The 16785-nt window shown below is 46.7% G+C and overlaps 1 protein-coding gene across 9 annotated transcripts in view; it reads right to left on the reverse strand.

Moving 5' to 3' along the window:
- MTHFSD (methenyltetrahydrofolate synthetase domain containing) overlaps positions 1-16442 on the reverse strand; it is a 31537-nt gene extending 15095 nt beyond the window's left edge. For 2 of the 9 annotated variants that reach the window (XM_034672762.1, XM_019803678.2), the window contains exons 1-4: positions 16373-16442; positions 12791-12894; positions 11280-11393; positions 7872-7985 (exon numbers count right to left, since the gene is read on the reverse strand). In XM_034672762.1, the coding sequence (XP_034528653.1) occupies positions 7872-7985; positions 11280-11393; positions 12791-12894; positions 16373-16388 (348 nt within the window). In that variant the 5' untranslated portion in view covers positions 16389-16442. The other 7 variants (XM_034672763.1, XM_011229680.3, XM_034672758.1 and 4 more) reach the window with 6 other exon arrangements.
- Positions 16443-16785: the final 343 nt, after the last annotated feature.

Below are 16785 nucleotides of genomic sequence, written 5' to 3' on the forward strand. Positions count from 1 at the left end.
GAAAATGGAAACGTCCTTTTCAGGTTCCAGTGTCTCATGTGCTGACAGAGCCCAAACTCCACTGCTCAATCCCTAGTGAAGTTCAGTCATGAGAGCTGGTCCTGCTCTACCCTGGGCCCAGCCACTTTCAGGGACACGTGTAAGGGACAAGCCAGTGCCAGTGCATCACAGAAACTACTGCCAACACACAACGTGGCGGTCACCTTTCAGAGGGGAGGAGATGCTGTTAAGGGAGACACAGACCACTACACCCACCACAGGCGCCTGTGAGGGACCCTTAGATACACTGACCTAGACCTCAACCCCAGGAAGGGAACTGCTGGGACCGTCCCAAACCTATGACTTCTGAACCACAGAACACACTCCCTGCTGGCTCTGGGTAATGTGAGCTCTCATCCGTGGCCCCCATCTGCCAACTGCAGACGATCACACAGTTTGCATTTTTGAACACTGACCAGAACCATGATTATCTCTTATTTTTCTTTTATTTTCCCTTTGCACTTTTTTCTACACATATTTGTTTCACTTTATTACACGTACTTTTGAACGCTGTATCAAATTCTATTTTTGAAATAAGGTTACCAATAAATAATAATAAACATTCAATTTTTAAACATCAGACTTAAGTGGAAAATCTTTTTTAAAAAGGAGTTATCTTGATGCCCTATTTTTTACTCCCAAAAGATCAGGAATTAAATGACCTGCATCTAGGACTCTGAAAAAAGTCACCAAATTCTATTTCTTTATCTGCAAAATACAAGACAAATCCCACCACAGGGCACCTGAATGTAGTATTTATAAACTTTAGTTTTTTTTTGTTTTTTTTGTTTTTGTTTTTTTTTTTTTTTAATAATTAATTTTATTTTATTATATTATGTTAATCACCATACAGTACATCCCCTGATTCTGATGTAAAGTTTGATGCTTCATTAGTTGCTTATAACACCCAGTGCACCATGCAATACGTGCCCTCCTTACTACCCACCACCAGTCCATCCCCTTCCCCCACCCCCTCCCCTCTGAAGTCCCCAGTTTGTTTCCCATAGTCCATAGTCTCTCATGTTTCATTCCCCCCTCTGATTACCCCCCCTCCATCCCCCCCTTCCCCCACCGATCCTCCCAGTTCTTATGTTCCATAGATGAGAGAAATCATATGATAATTGTCTTTCTCTGCTTGACTTATTTCACTTAGCATTATCTCCTCCAGTGCCGTCCATGTTGCAGCAAATGTTGAGAATTCGTTCTTTCTGATAGCTGAGTAATATTCCATTGTATATATGGACCACAGCTTCTTAATCCAGTCATCTGTTGAAGGGCATCTCGGCTCCTTCCATGATTTGGCTATTGTGGACAATGCAGCTATGAACATTGGGGTGCATATGGCCCTTCTCTTTACTACGTCTGTATCTTTGGGGTAAACACCCAGTAGTGCAATGGCTGGGTCATAGGGTAGTTCAATTTTTAACTTTTTAAGGGACCTCCACACTGTTTTCCAGAGTGGCTGTACCAACTTGCATTCCCACCAACAATGTAGGAGGGATCCCCTTTCTCCACATCCTCTCCAACAATTGTTGTTTCTTGCCTTGTCTATCTTTGCCATTCTAACTGGCGTAAGGTGGTATCTCAGTGTGGTTTTGATTTGAATTTCCCTGATGGCTAATGATTTTGAACATTTTTTCATGTGTCTGTTAGCCATTTGTATGTCTTCATTGGAAAAGTGTCTGTTCATATCTTCTGCCCATTTTATGATTTGTTTATTTGTTTCTCGTGTATTGAGTTTGAGAAGTTCTTTGTAGATCTTGGATACCAGTCCTTTATCTGTGGTGTCCTTTGCAAATATATTCTCCCATTCCGTGGGCTGTCTCTTAGTTTTTTTGACTGTTTCCTTGGCTGTGCAGAAGCTCTTTATCCTGATAAAGTCCCATAAGTTCATTTTATCTTTTATTTCTCTTGCCTTTGGAGATGTGTCGTGAAAAAGGTTGCTCTGGCCGATGTCATAGAAGTTGTTGCCTATGTTCTCCTCTAGAATTTTGATGGATTCCTGTCTCACATTGAGGTCTTTCATCCATTTGGAGTTTATTTTTGTGTATGGTGTGAGAGAGTGGTCAAGTTTCATTCTTTTGCATGTAGCTGTCCAATTTTCCCAGCACCATTTATTGAAGAGACTGTCTTTTTTCCACCGGATGTTTTTTCCTGCTTTATCAAAGATTAGTTGCCCAAAGAGCCGAGGGTCCATTTCTGGGTTCTCTATTCTGTTCCATTGGTCGATGTGTCTGTTTTTGTGCCAGTACCATGCTGTCTTTGTGATCACAGCTTTGTAGTACAGCTCGAAATCCGGCATTGTGATGCCCCCAGCTTTGTTTTTCCTTTTCAACAGTTCCTTGGAGATTCGGGGCCTTTTCTGGTTCCATACAAATTTAAGGACTATTTGTTCCAGTTCTTTGAAAAATGTCCTCGGTATTTTGATCGGGATAGCATTGAAAGTGTAGATTGCTCTGGGTAGTATGGACATTTTAACTATGTTAATTCTTCCAATCCATGAGCATGGAATATTTTTCCATCTTTTTATGTCTTCCTCAATATCTTTCAAAAGTGATCTATAGTTTCTAGCATATAGGTCCTTTACGTCTCTGGTTAAGTTAATTCCAAGGTAACGCATGGTTTTTGGTGTTATTGTAAATGGGATGGATTCCCTAATTTCTCTTTCTTCAGTCTCGTTATTCGTGTATAGAAATGCAACTGATTTCTGGGCATTGATTTTGTATCCTGCCACCTTACTGAATTGTTCTATAACTTCTAATAGTTTGGGAGTGGATTCCTTTGGGTTTTCCATATAGAGTATCATGTCATCTGCAAAGAGAGACAGTTTGACTTCTTCTTTGCCGATTTGGATACCTTTGATCCCTTTTTGTCTTCTGATTGCTGTTGCAAGGACTTCTAGTACTATGTTGAATAATAGTGGCGAGAGTGGGCATCCTTGTCGTGTTCCTGATCTTAAGGGAAAGGCTTCCAGCTTTTCCCCATTGAGAATAATGCTTGCAGTAGGCTTTTCATAGATGGCTTTTATGAGATTGAGAAATGTACCCTCTATTCCTACACTCTGAAGGGTTTTAATCAGGAAAGGATGCTGTATTTTGTCAAATGCTTTTTCTGCATCAATTGAGAGGATCATATGGTTCTTGAGTCTTTTCTTGTTGATATGATGTATCACATTGATTGATTTGCGAGTGTTGAACCATGCTTGCATCCCAGGTATGAATCCCACTTGGTCATGATGGATAATCCTTTTAATGTACTGTTGGATTCTATTAGCAAGGATCTTGTTGAGGATTTTGGCATCCATATTCATTAGAGAAATCGGTCTGTAATTCTCCTTTTTGAGGGGGTCTTTGCCTGGTTTGGGGATCAAGGTAATATTAGCCTCATAGAATGAGTTTGGTAGCTTTCCTTCTGTTTCTATTTTTTGAAATAGCTTTAGGAGAATAGGTATTATTTCTTCTTTGAATGTTTGGTAGAATTCCCCAGGAAAACCGTCTGGGCCTGGAGTTTTATTATTTGGAAGGTTGTTTATCACTGACTCAATTTCTTCATAGTTAATTGGCCTATTTAAGAAATCTATTTCTTCCTGTTTCAGTCTTGGTAGTTTATAGGTTTCCAGGAAGGCCTCCATCTCTTCCAGATTGTTTAGTTTTTTGGCATATAGCTGTTGATAAAAGTTTCTAATAATCCTTGCAATTTCAATGGTGCTGGTCGTGACCTCTCCCTTTTCAGTCATAATTTTAATAATCTCAGTCCTTTCTCTTTGTTTTTGGACAAGTTTTGCCAGTGGTCTATCAATTTTATGGATTCTCTCAAAGAACCAGCTTCTAGTCCTGTTGATCTGCTCTACTGTGGTTCTGGTCTCTAATTCATTGATTTCTGCTCTAATCTTGGTCAACTCCTTCCTTGTCAGTGGGTTAGGCCTGTCCCTCTGTTGCTGTTCCAGTTTCTTGAGGTGAGAATATAGAAACTGCATTTTAGATTTTTCTATTCTTTTGAGTGAGGCTTGGATGGCTATGTATTTCCCCCTTAGGACTGCCTTTGCAGTATCCCATAGGTTTTGGACCGTTGTGTATTCATTCTCGTTGGTCTCCATAAATTGTTTAATTTGTTTTTTGATTTCCTGGTTTATCGAGTCATTCTTGAGCAGGATGGTTCTTAGCCTCCAAGTGTTTGAGTTTCTTCCAGGTTTTTCCTTGTGGTTGAGTTCCAATTTCAGAGCGTTGTGGTCTGAGAATATGCAGGGGATAATTTCAATCTTTTGGTATTGGCTGAGACCTGTTTTGTGTCCCAGAGCATGATCTATTCTTGAGAATGTTCCATGGGCATTTGAATAGAATGAGTATTCTTTGGTTCTGGGGTGTAGTGTTCTATATATATCTATGAGGTCCAACTCGTCGAGTATGGCATTCAAAGCCTTTGATTCTTTGCTTAGTTTTTGCCAGGGTGTTCTGTCTATTTCTGATAGTGGGGTGTTGAGGTCCCCTACTATTACTGTGTTCTTATCTATATGTCTCTTTATTTTGGTTAAGAGTTGGCTTGTGTATCTTGCTGCTCCCCTGTTGGGGGCATATATATTAATAATTGTCATATCCACTTGTTGAATACTTCCTTTAAGAATAATATAGTGCCCTTCTGTATCTCTCTCTATGGCCTCTAGTTTAAAATCCAGTCTATCTGATATGAGAATTGCTACTCCAGCTTTCTTTTGAGGTCCATTTGCGTGGAAGATGGTACTCCATCCCCTTACTCTAAGTCTGAATGCATCTTTGGGTTCAAAATGAGTCTCTTGTAGACAGCAAATGGATGGGTCATGTCTTTTTATCCAATCTGCAACCCTGTGGCGTTTTATGGGAGAGTTTAAGCCATTTAGATTGATAGAGATTATTGACAGATATGATTTTAATGATGCCATTTCTCTTTAAAGTCTTTGTATCGGTTGTGACTTGCTGCTCTGTATCACTCTTGGGGCCTTTTTACCTTTATAGAGCCCCCCTTAATATCTCCTGTAGGGCTGGTTTCGTGGTTACGAAATTGGTTAATGATTGGCGATTTTGGAACGTCTTTATTTCTCCATCAATTCTGAATGACAGCTTTGCTGGATAAAGGATCCTTGGCTGCATGTTTTTCTCTGAAAGAGCTTTAAAAATGCCCCCCCAAGCCTTTCTCTCATTCCAGGTCTCTGTAGACAGGTCTGACGTAATCCTGATACCTTTGCCTTGGTACGTGAGAAATTTCTTTGCCCTGGCCGCTTTCAATACTGTATCCTTGGATCTAATATTTGCGAATTGCACTATGACATGCCGTGGCGTAGGTTTGTCCTGGTTGAGCTTGGATGGGGTCCTCTCTGCCTCTTGGACACGAATGCTTGTTTCCCTTGCTAGATTAGGGAAGTTTTCAGCTACAATTTGTTCAAATATCTCTTCTAGACCTCTGTTTTTCTCCACCCCTTCAGGGATGCCGATGATTCTGACATTGGATCGTTTCATAGAGTCAGTAATCTCCCGTAATCTACATTCGTGGGCGTGGATTTTTTTAAGACCAGCTTCTATTTTCGTTTTTTCTTCTACTAACCCATCCTCCAATTCGCTAACGCGTTCCTCTGCCTCGGTGACCCTGGCCGTCAGAGCCTCTAGTTTTGACTGCATTTGGCTCATAGAATTTTTAATTTCTGTCAGATTCGCTCTCATTTCTGCCCTTAGGGATTCTATATTCTCAGCAACGCTTTCTCTGATGCTTTTTTCAAGTTTACTCATCATCTTGACCATTGTTGCTCTGAATTCCATTTCTGATAATTGGGATACATCCATATGTATTAATTCTGTGGCCGAGGCCAATTCTGTGGCAGAGGCCACAGACTCATTATCTTTTCTTTGCTGGGGGGGACTTCTCCTTCTCGTCATTCTGATGAAGAGAGATTGCAGGGTTGTCCAGAGCCCAAGTGTTGACTGGGACCCAGGCCGTGCGCCCTTGTTTTATAGAGATCTTAGGGATGTGGGCTTCTTCCTTAAAGAGTTTATTTATTTATTTGAGAGAGAGAGAGACAGTCAGCAAGAAAGGGAACCCAAGCAGAGGAGTGGGAGAGGAAGAAGCAGGTTCCCGGTGGAGAAGCCCGATGAAGGACTCCTTACGGAGCGTTGTGATCACACCCTAATCCGAAGACAGGTGCTTGGTGACTGCGCCACTCAGGCGCTCCGGGTTGTGGGCTTCTTGATTTTTCAGCCTGCCTTCTGGGGGAGGGGCCTGCCTGCAGGTACTCAGAAAACCCTGTTTGGGTAGAGTCTCTGTGTCCCTTGCGAGGGGGGATGGGGATGGGCACCCTGTGAGCCGGTATTTCCGGGCTTTTGTTCTCTGGCGGCTTTCCCTGGCGGTTTGCTATGCCTCTTCTGAGAGAGCAGCAGCGGCTGAAATTCAGCCTCTGTCTCAGAACAGAGGGATCGCGGATCGTTCTCCACTGATGTTCTGGCCACTTTAACTCTGTTTCTGTTGGTGCTGCTCAACCCTGCAGCATCCCGGGCTGTGCGCCCCACACCCGGCGTCCCAGCCCTCACTTCCAGGGCCGGCACGTCTCTGTCCTTTGTGTTTCCAACCCCGCCCGCCGCCAGCCGCCCCGCGCGGGCTCCCGGAGCTCCCCGTCTCAGTCTGGTGTCTCACGGGTGCTGACCGCGAGTCCGCCTGCTCCCCCGTGCAGGTGGCCCTCCAGCCGCCAGCCGCCCCGCGGACGCTCCCGGAGCTCCCGGTCTCAGCCTCGATCCAGTGAGCACACCGGAGCTCCGGAGCTCCGTGAGATGCTTGGTGGTGCACGCTCCCGGCTCACGGACTCAGTCTGCCGTTTCCAGAGTGCGGGTCCGCGGTCCGCCCGCTCCCCGGTGCAGGTGGCCCGCCAGCCGCCCTGCGCGCGCGCTCCTGGAGCTCGCGTTCTAAGTCTGTTGTCTCGCGGGTGCCGTCCGCGAGTCCGCCTGCTCCCCCGTGCAGGTGGCCCGCCAACCGCCAGCCGTCCCGCGTGCGCTCCCGGAGCTCCCTTCTCAGCCTGCTGTCTCAAGCGTGCGGGTCCGCGGTCTGTCCGCTCCCCCTTGCAGGTGGCTACCGCTTCCCGGCGCCCTGACACGGCGGCTCCCTCCCCCTTCTGTTTAGCTTCCGATATCTGTGCGCGGTTTCACGGCTCCCCGCTTCGTACCTCGATACTCAGCGCTGGAGATGTTCATTTGTAGAGATCCAGATGTATCTTCCTGCGTCTCAGGCTGATTCCGTGGATATTCCTGCTGGTCTGGTACCTATCCAGCTCAACTCAGGGGACCGGCTGAAAAAGGTGTCCCCTACTCCTCCGCCATCTTAACCTCCCTCCCTATAAACTTTAGTTTTATTACATTGTAAACACTCAAGAAAACCACATCACTGAATCACTAAAGCCATTATTCAGAACTGGTGAGGCAATTTCCAATCCAAGTATTTTGGAAATTCCTCTGAGTCCCCAGTTGCTCTGGTGGCACTTAAGAAAAGGCTAGGGGCCACCAGACTATGGCACAAGTTAACACGAGAAGGCGCCAGAGTACCAGATAACTCGTTTTCTCTTCATTTTGAATAGAGAATATACAATCTGCCAACTTGGTGCAAAACAGAAACCAGGTGACTCAAACAGAACACACGCATTCTTGGTTTTTCTACTTGGCTCCTTTACTGATAGGATTGCTGAATACTTTCCCATCTCTACTCATCTGGCTTTGTGAAAAATTAATTTCAATTCTGTGGTGTATTTTATGCGTTCTAACTCACCAGAAGTCTCGGCTGAGAACAGCGCTCTCCTTGTGGGTGATGCTGCCTCCTGCACTTACCTGAGAGGTGGCACATTTTCTCAAGATGTCTTTAGTTGCCCCGGGAGGTGGTGTGATCTTATTAAATAACCCCGTTCTCAGTCGTGGTGTTGGAACCAACAATGTTTTTTTGCTCTTTTAAAAAAAGACAATCAATAAATTACAAATTTAAACATAGGAAATTCCTTGCATACGTTAACATTTCAGGGGCAGAAGTAAGTTACTATTATTGGCATCTTTTGGTGTTTACCAAGGAAATGACTTCTTTGCAAACCCAATTAAATGCATGGTGTTCAATCTTACTCAGGACCATTACTTTACCCCACTTAGGATGAAGGGGCAGTGTGTCGTCAAACTCCTGAATTCTACTTTACTTGCCACTCAAAATCACTAGATATACAATGACAATGTAAATCCAAATGAAGGTCCATTCTCATTAGAATCCCAACCAGGACCTTCCTGTGTCCTCCCCTCCCAGCTCACACACTACAGTCACAATGTTTTGTTTTGTTTTGTTTTGTTTTTAAGATTTATTTATTCGAGAGAGAGCAGGAATGGGAAGAGGGGCAGGCGGAGAGCAAGGAGCCCGATGTGGGGTTCAATCCCAGGACCCCAGGATCATGACCCGAGCCGAAGGCAGATGCTTAACCGACTGAGCCACCCAGGCATCCATAATGCTTTCATTTGAAACCTGCATTTCACGGTCTCAAGCCTTCATAACCAGTTTGCTTTCAATAAGTTCTAGTCTCAGAGATTAGTACTCATTATAATCGATATTTTATATTGACCTGAGTTCACAGCCCCTTTTCTTCTATTTAGTTCCCAAACACCTTGGTGGGAGTCCCACAGCAGGGATTCGCAAACTGCAGGTTCCCAACCAGAAGCTGCAGCCCCTGGGCACCTGTGAGAAAGGACCAGAAGCTTGGGGTGGGGGTGGGGGCAGACACAGCAATCTGCTTTCACAAGCCTGCCAGGTGATTCTGATGCCCAGGAAAGTTCCAGAACCACTGCCACAGGCATCCCTGAAGATTTTGCCAGGGCAAGCCATAAGTCAATTGTAAAATTACAAAATCGTTGGTGTAAAAAGAGTATATTTCAGTTTTTGTGCAGGAGATGACAGCCTGAGACCAATATAAGACCTGTAAAATCACAGGCTGGCTTCCTTAAGGCCATGAGAGAAGAAATATTTCAACACAAGTCATGATCACGTGCTCTTTCCCTCTGGAGTGTGAAAGAGGTTTGGGTTCACTAGCAGTCTGAAGATTCTGGTGTACTGCGCATTATGCTGGTTACTCCCTCTTTTCTGGAAGCTGCTTGTACTTTAGAATCACCTGGGGAGTGGGAGTGCAGACCCACTCAAAGCATCTGATTCAGAACCTGACATCAGCAACAGATAATTTTCAAAGTTCCCTGGGTACATACAGCCAGGGTTGGCAAATGCTGGCCAGGCCAGTGGTTCTTAAGGTACCAACAGGGTGTCTATTAAAAACAGACTGGAGGGGCGCCTGGGTGGCTCAGGCGATTAAGCATCTGCCTTTGGCTCAGACCACGATCCCGGGATCCCAGAATCAAGCCCCACATCAGGCCTTCCGCTCAGTGGGGAGTCTGCTTCTCCATCTCCCTCTCCCCTACTCCTCCCCGTTGCTCATATGCATTCTCTCAAAAACAAAACAAAACAAAACAAAAAACCTCCAAAAAAAAAACCTTTAAAAAAAAAAACAAAACACAGACTCTAGAAACCTCTTGAAGGTCTGGGATTGAGCCAGGAAACTGCGTATTCCCAAACCCGGGCCACTGTGTGCCCAGGCACGGACTACGGCCACGTGCATCAGGGTCCCTGCCTACACTTAGGTGGTGCTGTGGATCACGCAGGTTTACCTGCTTCCCACGTGATTCTTAAACCACCAAAATTTCCGTTTCCAGAAACACGGAGGAATCTGTAGCCCTAGAACGCAGGGACCACACACGTCTTATGTCTTTTTCACCACTATATCCCTGTGCCCAGCAGAGAGCCTGGAATACAAGATTCTCAAAGCTTGCCTTTCTTTCTCCTGAATAAACAAAGAGACAGTGAGGACCCTGTTATTCCATCCTGCTACCTGGCTGCGGTCCTCCTACAGGATGTCTTGACTAATCTCCCACACACTCAAGGCTTTGATTTGTGCTCTGATGGGCTGACTGGTAAGAACCTCATACATGTAGACAGCCGGCTCTGGAGTCACAGTGTGGGTTGGAATCCCAGCTCCATCATTACCAAACAGGGGACTTGGCCAAGTCACTTGACCTCTCCGTGTCTAGCTTATTCCACGTCATATGGGAACAGAGATCACTCCTACAGGGCTGTTGGCTGAATGAAATGAGGTCATACAGTGCAGTGTTTAGATAAGAGTTTTGTCCTCACACAAGGCAACCACTCACTTCGGGCTCTTCTCTGCTGTTATTTCCTCTATTCACTAAAGTGAATTACTGACTGGGAAATACAGCTGGCAAAAAAGAATGCTTCCAGAGGGCCTGAATGAGGTGCTCCTCTTGGGGCTGAACTGCAATCAGCAAACAGAATGATCCCCTACACGCAATCCTTGAAAGAACCAGAGGAGGATTCCTACACCCTCCTCATTCCCTGTAAAGTCACTTTCTGGCATTCTCTTCTCCACACAGGCTGCAAGGTGCACTGCGTGACCAGGGCCCCCCAGGAGCTGTGGGAAAGCTGAGTGGCGACACAAGGCATGGTCACCTAAGGAGGAATTCCGAAGATCTGGATTCACATCATCAGCAGTAAGCTGTCTCAGCAAAAGCAGCAGCAGCTGTTACATTAAATCAGTGCTGATATATGGATGTTACTGCTTGTACGATTTTGTTTGTACTTAACTTATAGGTTTATTGTGGTTTTACAGCTGCATTAAGAGCTATGAACATTTAAATTTATACCAAGTTTTCTGTTTATACTCATTAAATTAAGTTAGTGAATTTAAAGCAACCCTGGGGGAGTTTGGCTGGTTTTTTTTTTTTTTTTCCTTGAACAGGGGCCTATGTATGTAAGTTAAGAAACACCGTTCTGATTTATAGATTTTGGGGACTCCATCAGATTTCTTACTCACGGGTTATCAAGTGTCAAAGAATTATAAAAGTAGCAGAAGGAAATAAACATAACCTTTCCCTTCTGATGAAACAGACCAGATTAAAGAGTGCCTCAAGGTCATCGTTTGGAACGTCCTTTATCTTTGAATTTAGGAACATTCATGACCTCTGACAAACAAATGAAAGACTTCTGGACTGTTCCTGGAAAAAAACAACTCCAAGGGTATGCTCTGTGTGGGAGGGAGTCAGAAGCACCATCCTCCTAAACACAGGAGTTGCACACATTTGTCAGGGACCGGGAGAATGCATTTTATCAGTGGCCGGGGCTCTGGCTCGGGAAAATGGGATTACCTGTAGCGCCAGCAGCCGAACACCTTCCAGCGGTTTATCCGGGTCCACTTTAACTTCCTGCGTTCTGGCAAAAACTTCTAGGTCTCTGATGTTTTGGCAAGCCAGGTAAGAGCCCTAGTTAGGCAAACAGACAGAGCTGCACTTACGTCAAGGACGAAGAAGCGAGCATTCGTCTGGGGAGCATCAGGGTTGACTTTAACGGTTCTGGCCGTTTTGAAAGCTTGCAAGCGTGGGAAATGCTCAGCAGCACGAGAAGCACCCTGTTTTCAAATGCAATTGCACATTACTGTCAGGACAGCACGATCCTGGGCCTACTGCGTGCATGAGCAGATTGGTCTAGCATCTCACCCACACAGGTGGGGTGCACTAAGTATGCGACAAGATCTAGGAGTTGCCCAAAGAAGTCTGGGAAAGCAGTCAGGGTAGAGAGGGGCTAAAAAAGCTAGCCCCAATTTATGTTAAACCAAAATAAAACATATATTCCAAAAAGGTGTAGAAAGCGTATAGTATGATGAATTTTCACAAAACGAACACACCTGTGTAATAACTGCCTAAATCAGGAGTATATTACCATTAACCCAGAATTTCCATCCCTCTCCAAGTTGGTTCCTTTTTAAACATTTTTGACTGATTCTGTCCATCTTTCTCTTTTTCCTGTACTTCATGTACATTTCTCTCCCTGGGATAACAAGCACTAAAGCAAAACAAAGTAGCAACAAACACATACAAAAAGAACAGTTTTATAAAGGTACAGGAGGGCCTCAGAAACCAGTTTAGCTGAAGACTGCAGAAGGGTGGGAGCTTGTTTCCAAGAAGCCAGGCATAGGGAGAGAAGTCCAGCCAAAATGGGGGATGATGGCAAGTAAACGAGCCACACATCCTTTGGGCCTGATAGAGCAATCAGTGTACTTTCAAAAGCACTTTGTTTTCCTTGTGGAAAACATGCATGCTGAAACTATGAGCTGTGTATGTTTGCTCCTTCAAGCAAATTTGTTTCCTATGAACAGTGTCATAAACAGACATCTTTGATTATCTTCTATTCTGAACAGTGCAGAAACTGAGGCCTGGAGTCCATCAGAGACCAACGAGGTCTTTCTCTTTCCAAAGGCAATGGCCGGGGCCCCCTCTCAGAGGGGATCCCTCCTTGCTGTTCTTAAGGGAGCCAATTTTGAGCAAAGGGACCACAAAAATAACACGCTTGCAGCCAGGACGAATATCCTACTCCCTGTCAGGGGATGAACAGAAGATGGAGCATCGCCTCACGGCAAGACACGACCAACCCACCAAACCTGCACAGACGGGCAAGAGGCCGTGAGTGAAGGTCAAGGAACACAGATGAGGGATATCTCAAAACACAAAGGACAAGCAGACCAGTGGTGTGGATTTTACACTACTACTCAACGTTGGCCCAACTCGGATCCACCACGAAGCAGGACAGTAACTGCATTACTAACTCTGTCATTTAGGAACAGCCTGTTTTCCTTTTGAATGCTCCAGGAATGCTTCAGTACCTTGAAGTTGGGAATCCTGTGATGAACAGGCCGGGGAAAATCAGCTAAATTTTGTGATTCCATGTAGTCCCAAATCTGTTCACGAATGTCCTGTTTGGAAACACCTATGGCAACAAAGAGTGGGCCTAGTTAATGCAGCAGAAAGGAGTCCCGCCTCAGGCGCAGGTCTGGTGCTGCTGGGGGCCTGCCCCAGCTGCACCCTCAGCACCCCATCACACCAGACCAATCCAGGGCTTCTCAGCTCTACAGTGAAAAATCAGGGTTAGTGATAAACTCACAACAAATTGCTAAAGTCCAAAAACAAGAGTAAATTCAAGACAACCCAGGTGTCTGACCAAGCTCTGCTGAGCTGCAGCAGCAGAGGCAGCAGAACAAAATGCAAAGCGAGCCACGTACCCAAGCATTCCTCAGGTCCTTGCTTGGAAACGCACATTCTGTTCAGTCAAGGCACTGCAATCCTCAGTCCAATTAGTTTCGACACAGCTATGATTAGTGCACGCAGACTACAAATCCAGAAAGCTTGCCTTAAACCTAAGTGCTTTGTAAACCACCTATTATTTTGGATTACCAATTACAATCCCCTTTATTAGTATAGTAATTTCTCATTCTATACCCAACTTTAGAAGCATATTTTTTGGCAACAAATATTCTTTAATTATTTGATAGGAGCAGTTTTAATAAAATGTTCATTAATCATGTGTTCCTCTTGGGAGCGGAGAACTATAAAAAGCAGTTTCCAGTTAGATAGACAAACCTAAGACCGGCACTTTCACAAAGACGTATTTTTAAAATATTCACTGAATTTTCATTTTCGTTGGTCCTAAAGGATATCCTCATACTTGTACAGAAGTCTGTTTCACATCACTTTACCTATTGATGTTTTTGTAACAATCTGTCATGAAGCTGGCACTGAGAATCATGAGGCAAGGAACTCCCCATGAGGTCATCTCATTCACTGGTAAATTCTCAACACCAACCTGCCCTAACTGCCAAAGCTGGCAGTGAAAGCCGACCTCTTCCTTTCAGAGAACTCGGTGCTCACGAAGCTAGATGTGCGGTTCTACACGTACTGCGTGTGGCTGGGGCGCCTCTCATCAGCTGAGTGGGAAGGAGGGGCAGGTATAACCTCACAGGTCCTCAGTCTTCCTTAAATGAGTGCAGGACATTGAAAAGCAACCCAAGGGAGCAGCCCAGGGCCAGAGACAGCTGGGAATCACCTGGATGGGTGGTGTAGTGCGGCTGGCAGCTGGCTTCTCACCAGACATTTCTGATTGGTGTGACTTTGAATCATGTGAATCAATTATATTCTAAGAGTTTATTTTTCATAAATGGATTTTGAAAACATGCAGAGGGAACTATATTGACAAGCCTCTCTCCCCGCTGCCTGCTGGGTACCAGCTCCCGTTCCCCAGGGCAATCAGCACACCCGTTTTTCCTCATGAATCCCTCCCCAAGTACCTCTGGCCCACACAGAAGACCTCCCTGGCATGTCCTTACCTGAGGTGGTGCACTACAGAGCACACACTGCCCTGCACGTTGGTGTTCTCGCCAAACAGCTTGCAGATCAGCCCACGTGGTATACAAGAGTACCTCCGTCCTTTTCTGAAGTTGCACAGTATTCCATTGTAGGGACAGGCCAAAATTTACTCAGAAAGTCCCCTTCTGAAGGGCAACAGGTGGTTTCCAATCTTGTTACTTCGTCGCCTGCCCATTTTACTTCAATTTGCTAACCCCGCACATGTAGTTCTAAGGCATAAGGGCCAAGAGCTAAAGGCTTCCACTAACTACGCCCTCTGGCTAGGCCTGGATCTTCTCAGCATGGCATGCAGCCCAGTCCCAGAGCCTCTTGGAGCTCACTACGAACACCGCTGGTGCCTCCTGCACCTAGCTGTGCTACTAAGCCACTCCAGAAATCAAAACTCCAGATTTGGGTGTGCTTAGGGAACACACATCTGTAAGATGCAGCCTGTGTAGGCCCATATGGCCAGTTTCCAGCACTTGGCTTGTTCTTTCCTGCTGGGAGCTCTACACTGGTGTCCACTGCCAAATCTGCTCAGCTCTCTGTCCCTTCGACAAACCCTCACTCTTCAAGGCTCGGCTTCAGCACCAACTCCAGGAAGCTTCTCCTCCGCCTTCTGCTCCACTGCCCGGGGATCCCTTGGTCACAGAGTCACAAGGAGCTCTGGCCTACAACGTCCTGCTGCCCACTTCAGCCTCGCCTCCTATCACTCCTCTCTGTGGATTCAAAACGTGGCTCAAGCACTACTAGTCCTTGCTTCCACACACCTGCCTATCTCTTTCTGCCTTTCAGGCCTTGGTACCTCCTCTCCCTTCAGGTCTGCCTGACACACCACATCCCACTGGAGGTATTTAGAGTGCCCAGTCACAGGCAGCTGTCCCTCCTTTAGGAACCCGGAGAACCCTGTTTTTTCCAAACACAATTATGTTGATACAACTTTAAGGTTCTTACACTTATTACTTTCACTAATAACCCATAGGCGCTACAATATTCCCAACACCGTGCAGGGTACTGTGTGGGCCACAAGAAATGTAAGAAGTTGTGGCCCTCGCTCTGGAGAATCAATCAATCACAAATATCTGAGTGACTCCCATTTAGAAAGCAATAACGCTGATTAGGAGGAGCAGGGAGAGTAAAAGGGCACATCCTTGCCCTTGGAAAAGTTATAAAAACATGGGAAATGATTAGGATAATAAAAGGCGACCTGTATTTGTGTGAAATGCCTGAACTCTGTTGTGTGATTGCCTATTTACTTCCCTTAACAGGTTGTGGGCTCTGTCGAGCCAACGAGGGTCTCACCCATCCTTTCACCTCTAGCTCTGAGCTCAGTGCCGGCACTCGGCAGGCATCTGGATTAGCAGCATCTGTGGACGGGCTGTTGACAGCTGCACACTGGCGAGGGCAGAAGTGTGTTCCCCGTGGTGGAACCTGGCTTTAACAGACTCCGGCTCAACGTGGGCTTCAGTACTGGCCATTACCTTTGCCAAGCAATCCAGCAACAATCACCAAAGCTCTTCTCCACAGAGGCTGACCTCCTAATGCCCAGGGGCCATGAAGCAAGCCTGGGCAGCGCCTGGCACAGCGAGGCCTTGGAAAGCATTTCAGACGACAGGGATTAAGCGGCCCGGCGGCTAAGCTGGTTTCCGCTCCTACCCCGCCACCAGCTGTGAGCCTCAGTCCCCCCGCCGCACCGTGGGGCTGCTAATGCAGATCTCACAGACGGTGCTTACGATCGGTAGGGGCCCACGGACACCACCATGCGCACGGCAAATAGCCCTCGCTCTCTTCTCCCCAGGACTGTCACTCCGCCGACAGCGTCGGGCATCAGGGTCCGAGACCGCCGCGGGTTGGACCCCTAGCCCCGCTCAGACCTCTCCGCGTCCCCTCCCGCCTGTCCGGTGATACCGCCCGTCCGAAAGGTCCCCCGCCGGCCCCTCACCCGCCTGCCTGCCCCTCAGGTGGGTCCCCGGCGGACCCTCACCCGCCCCGGCTCCTCACTCGCCCGCCTGCCCGCCGCTTGCCCCTCAGGTGGGTCCCCGCTAGCTTCTCCCGCGGTTCCTTACCCGTCCTCAGCTCCATGCTCACGCAGTCAGTGAGCGACGTTTCCAGAAGCCGAATCCGGCGCGGAGTGACGTCACCCGCTCGCGCGCTCTCCCCGCGCCTGCGCGCTGACCGCGAGGCGGGNGGGGGGGGGGGGGGGGGGGACGGAGGCGCGGAGGCCGAGGGCACGGTCCGGGGCGCGCATGCGCGTGCGTCTCCGCGGCCAGGGTGGAGCGGCTTGCCGGGGGAGCCTGGTTTGTCGGTGGAGCAACTCAATGTCGAGCGCTTGTTGCTCAGGTCATGATCTGATGATCTTGGGATCGAGCCCCGTGTCAGGCTCTGCACTCAGCGTGGAGTCTTCTTCAGAGTCTCCCTTTTCCTCCTCTCTCTCAAATAAATAAATAAATAAATAAATAAATAAATAATTTTAAATTAA

Source organism: Ailuropoda melanoleuca, chromosome 12 (assembly GCF_002007445.2).
Source record: "Ailuropoda melanoleuca isolate Jingjing chromosome 12, ASM200744v2, whole genome shotgun sequence".
In the NCBI taxonomy this organism is placed as follows: Eukaryota; Metazoa; Chordata; class Mammalia; order Carnivora; family Ursidae; genus Ailuropoda; species Ailuropoda melanoleuca.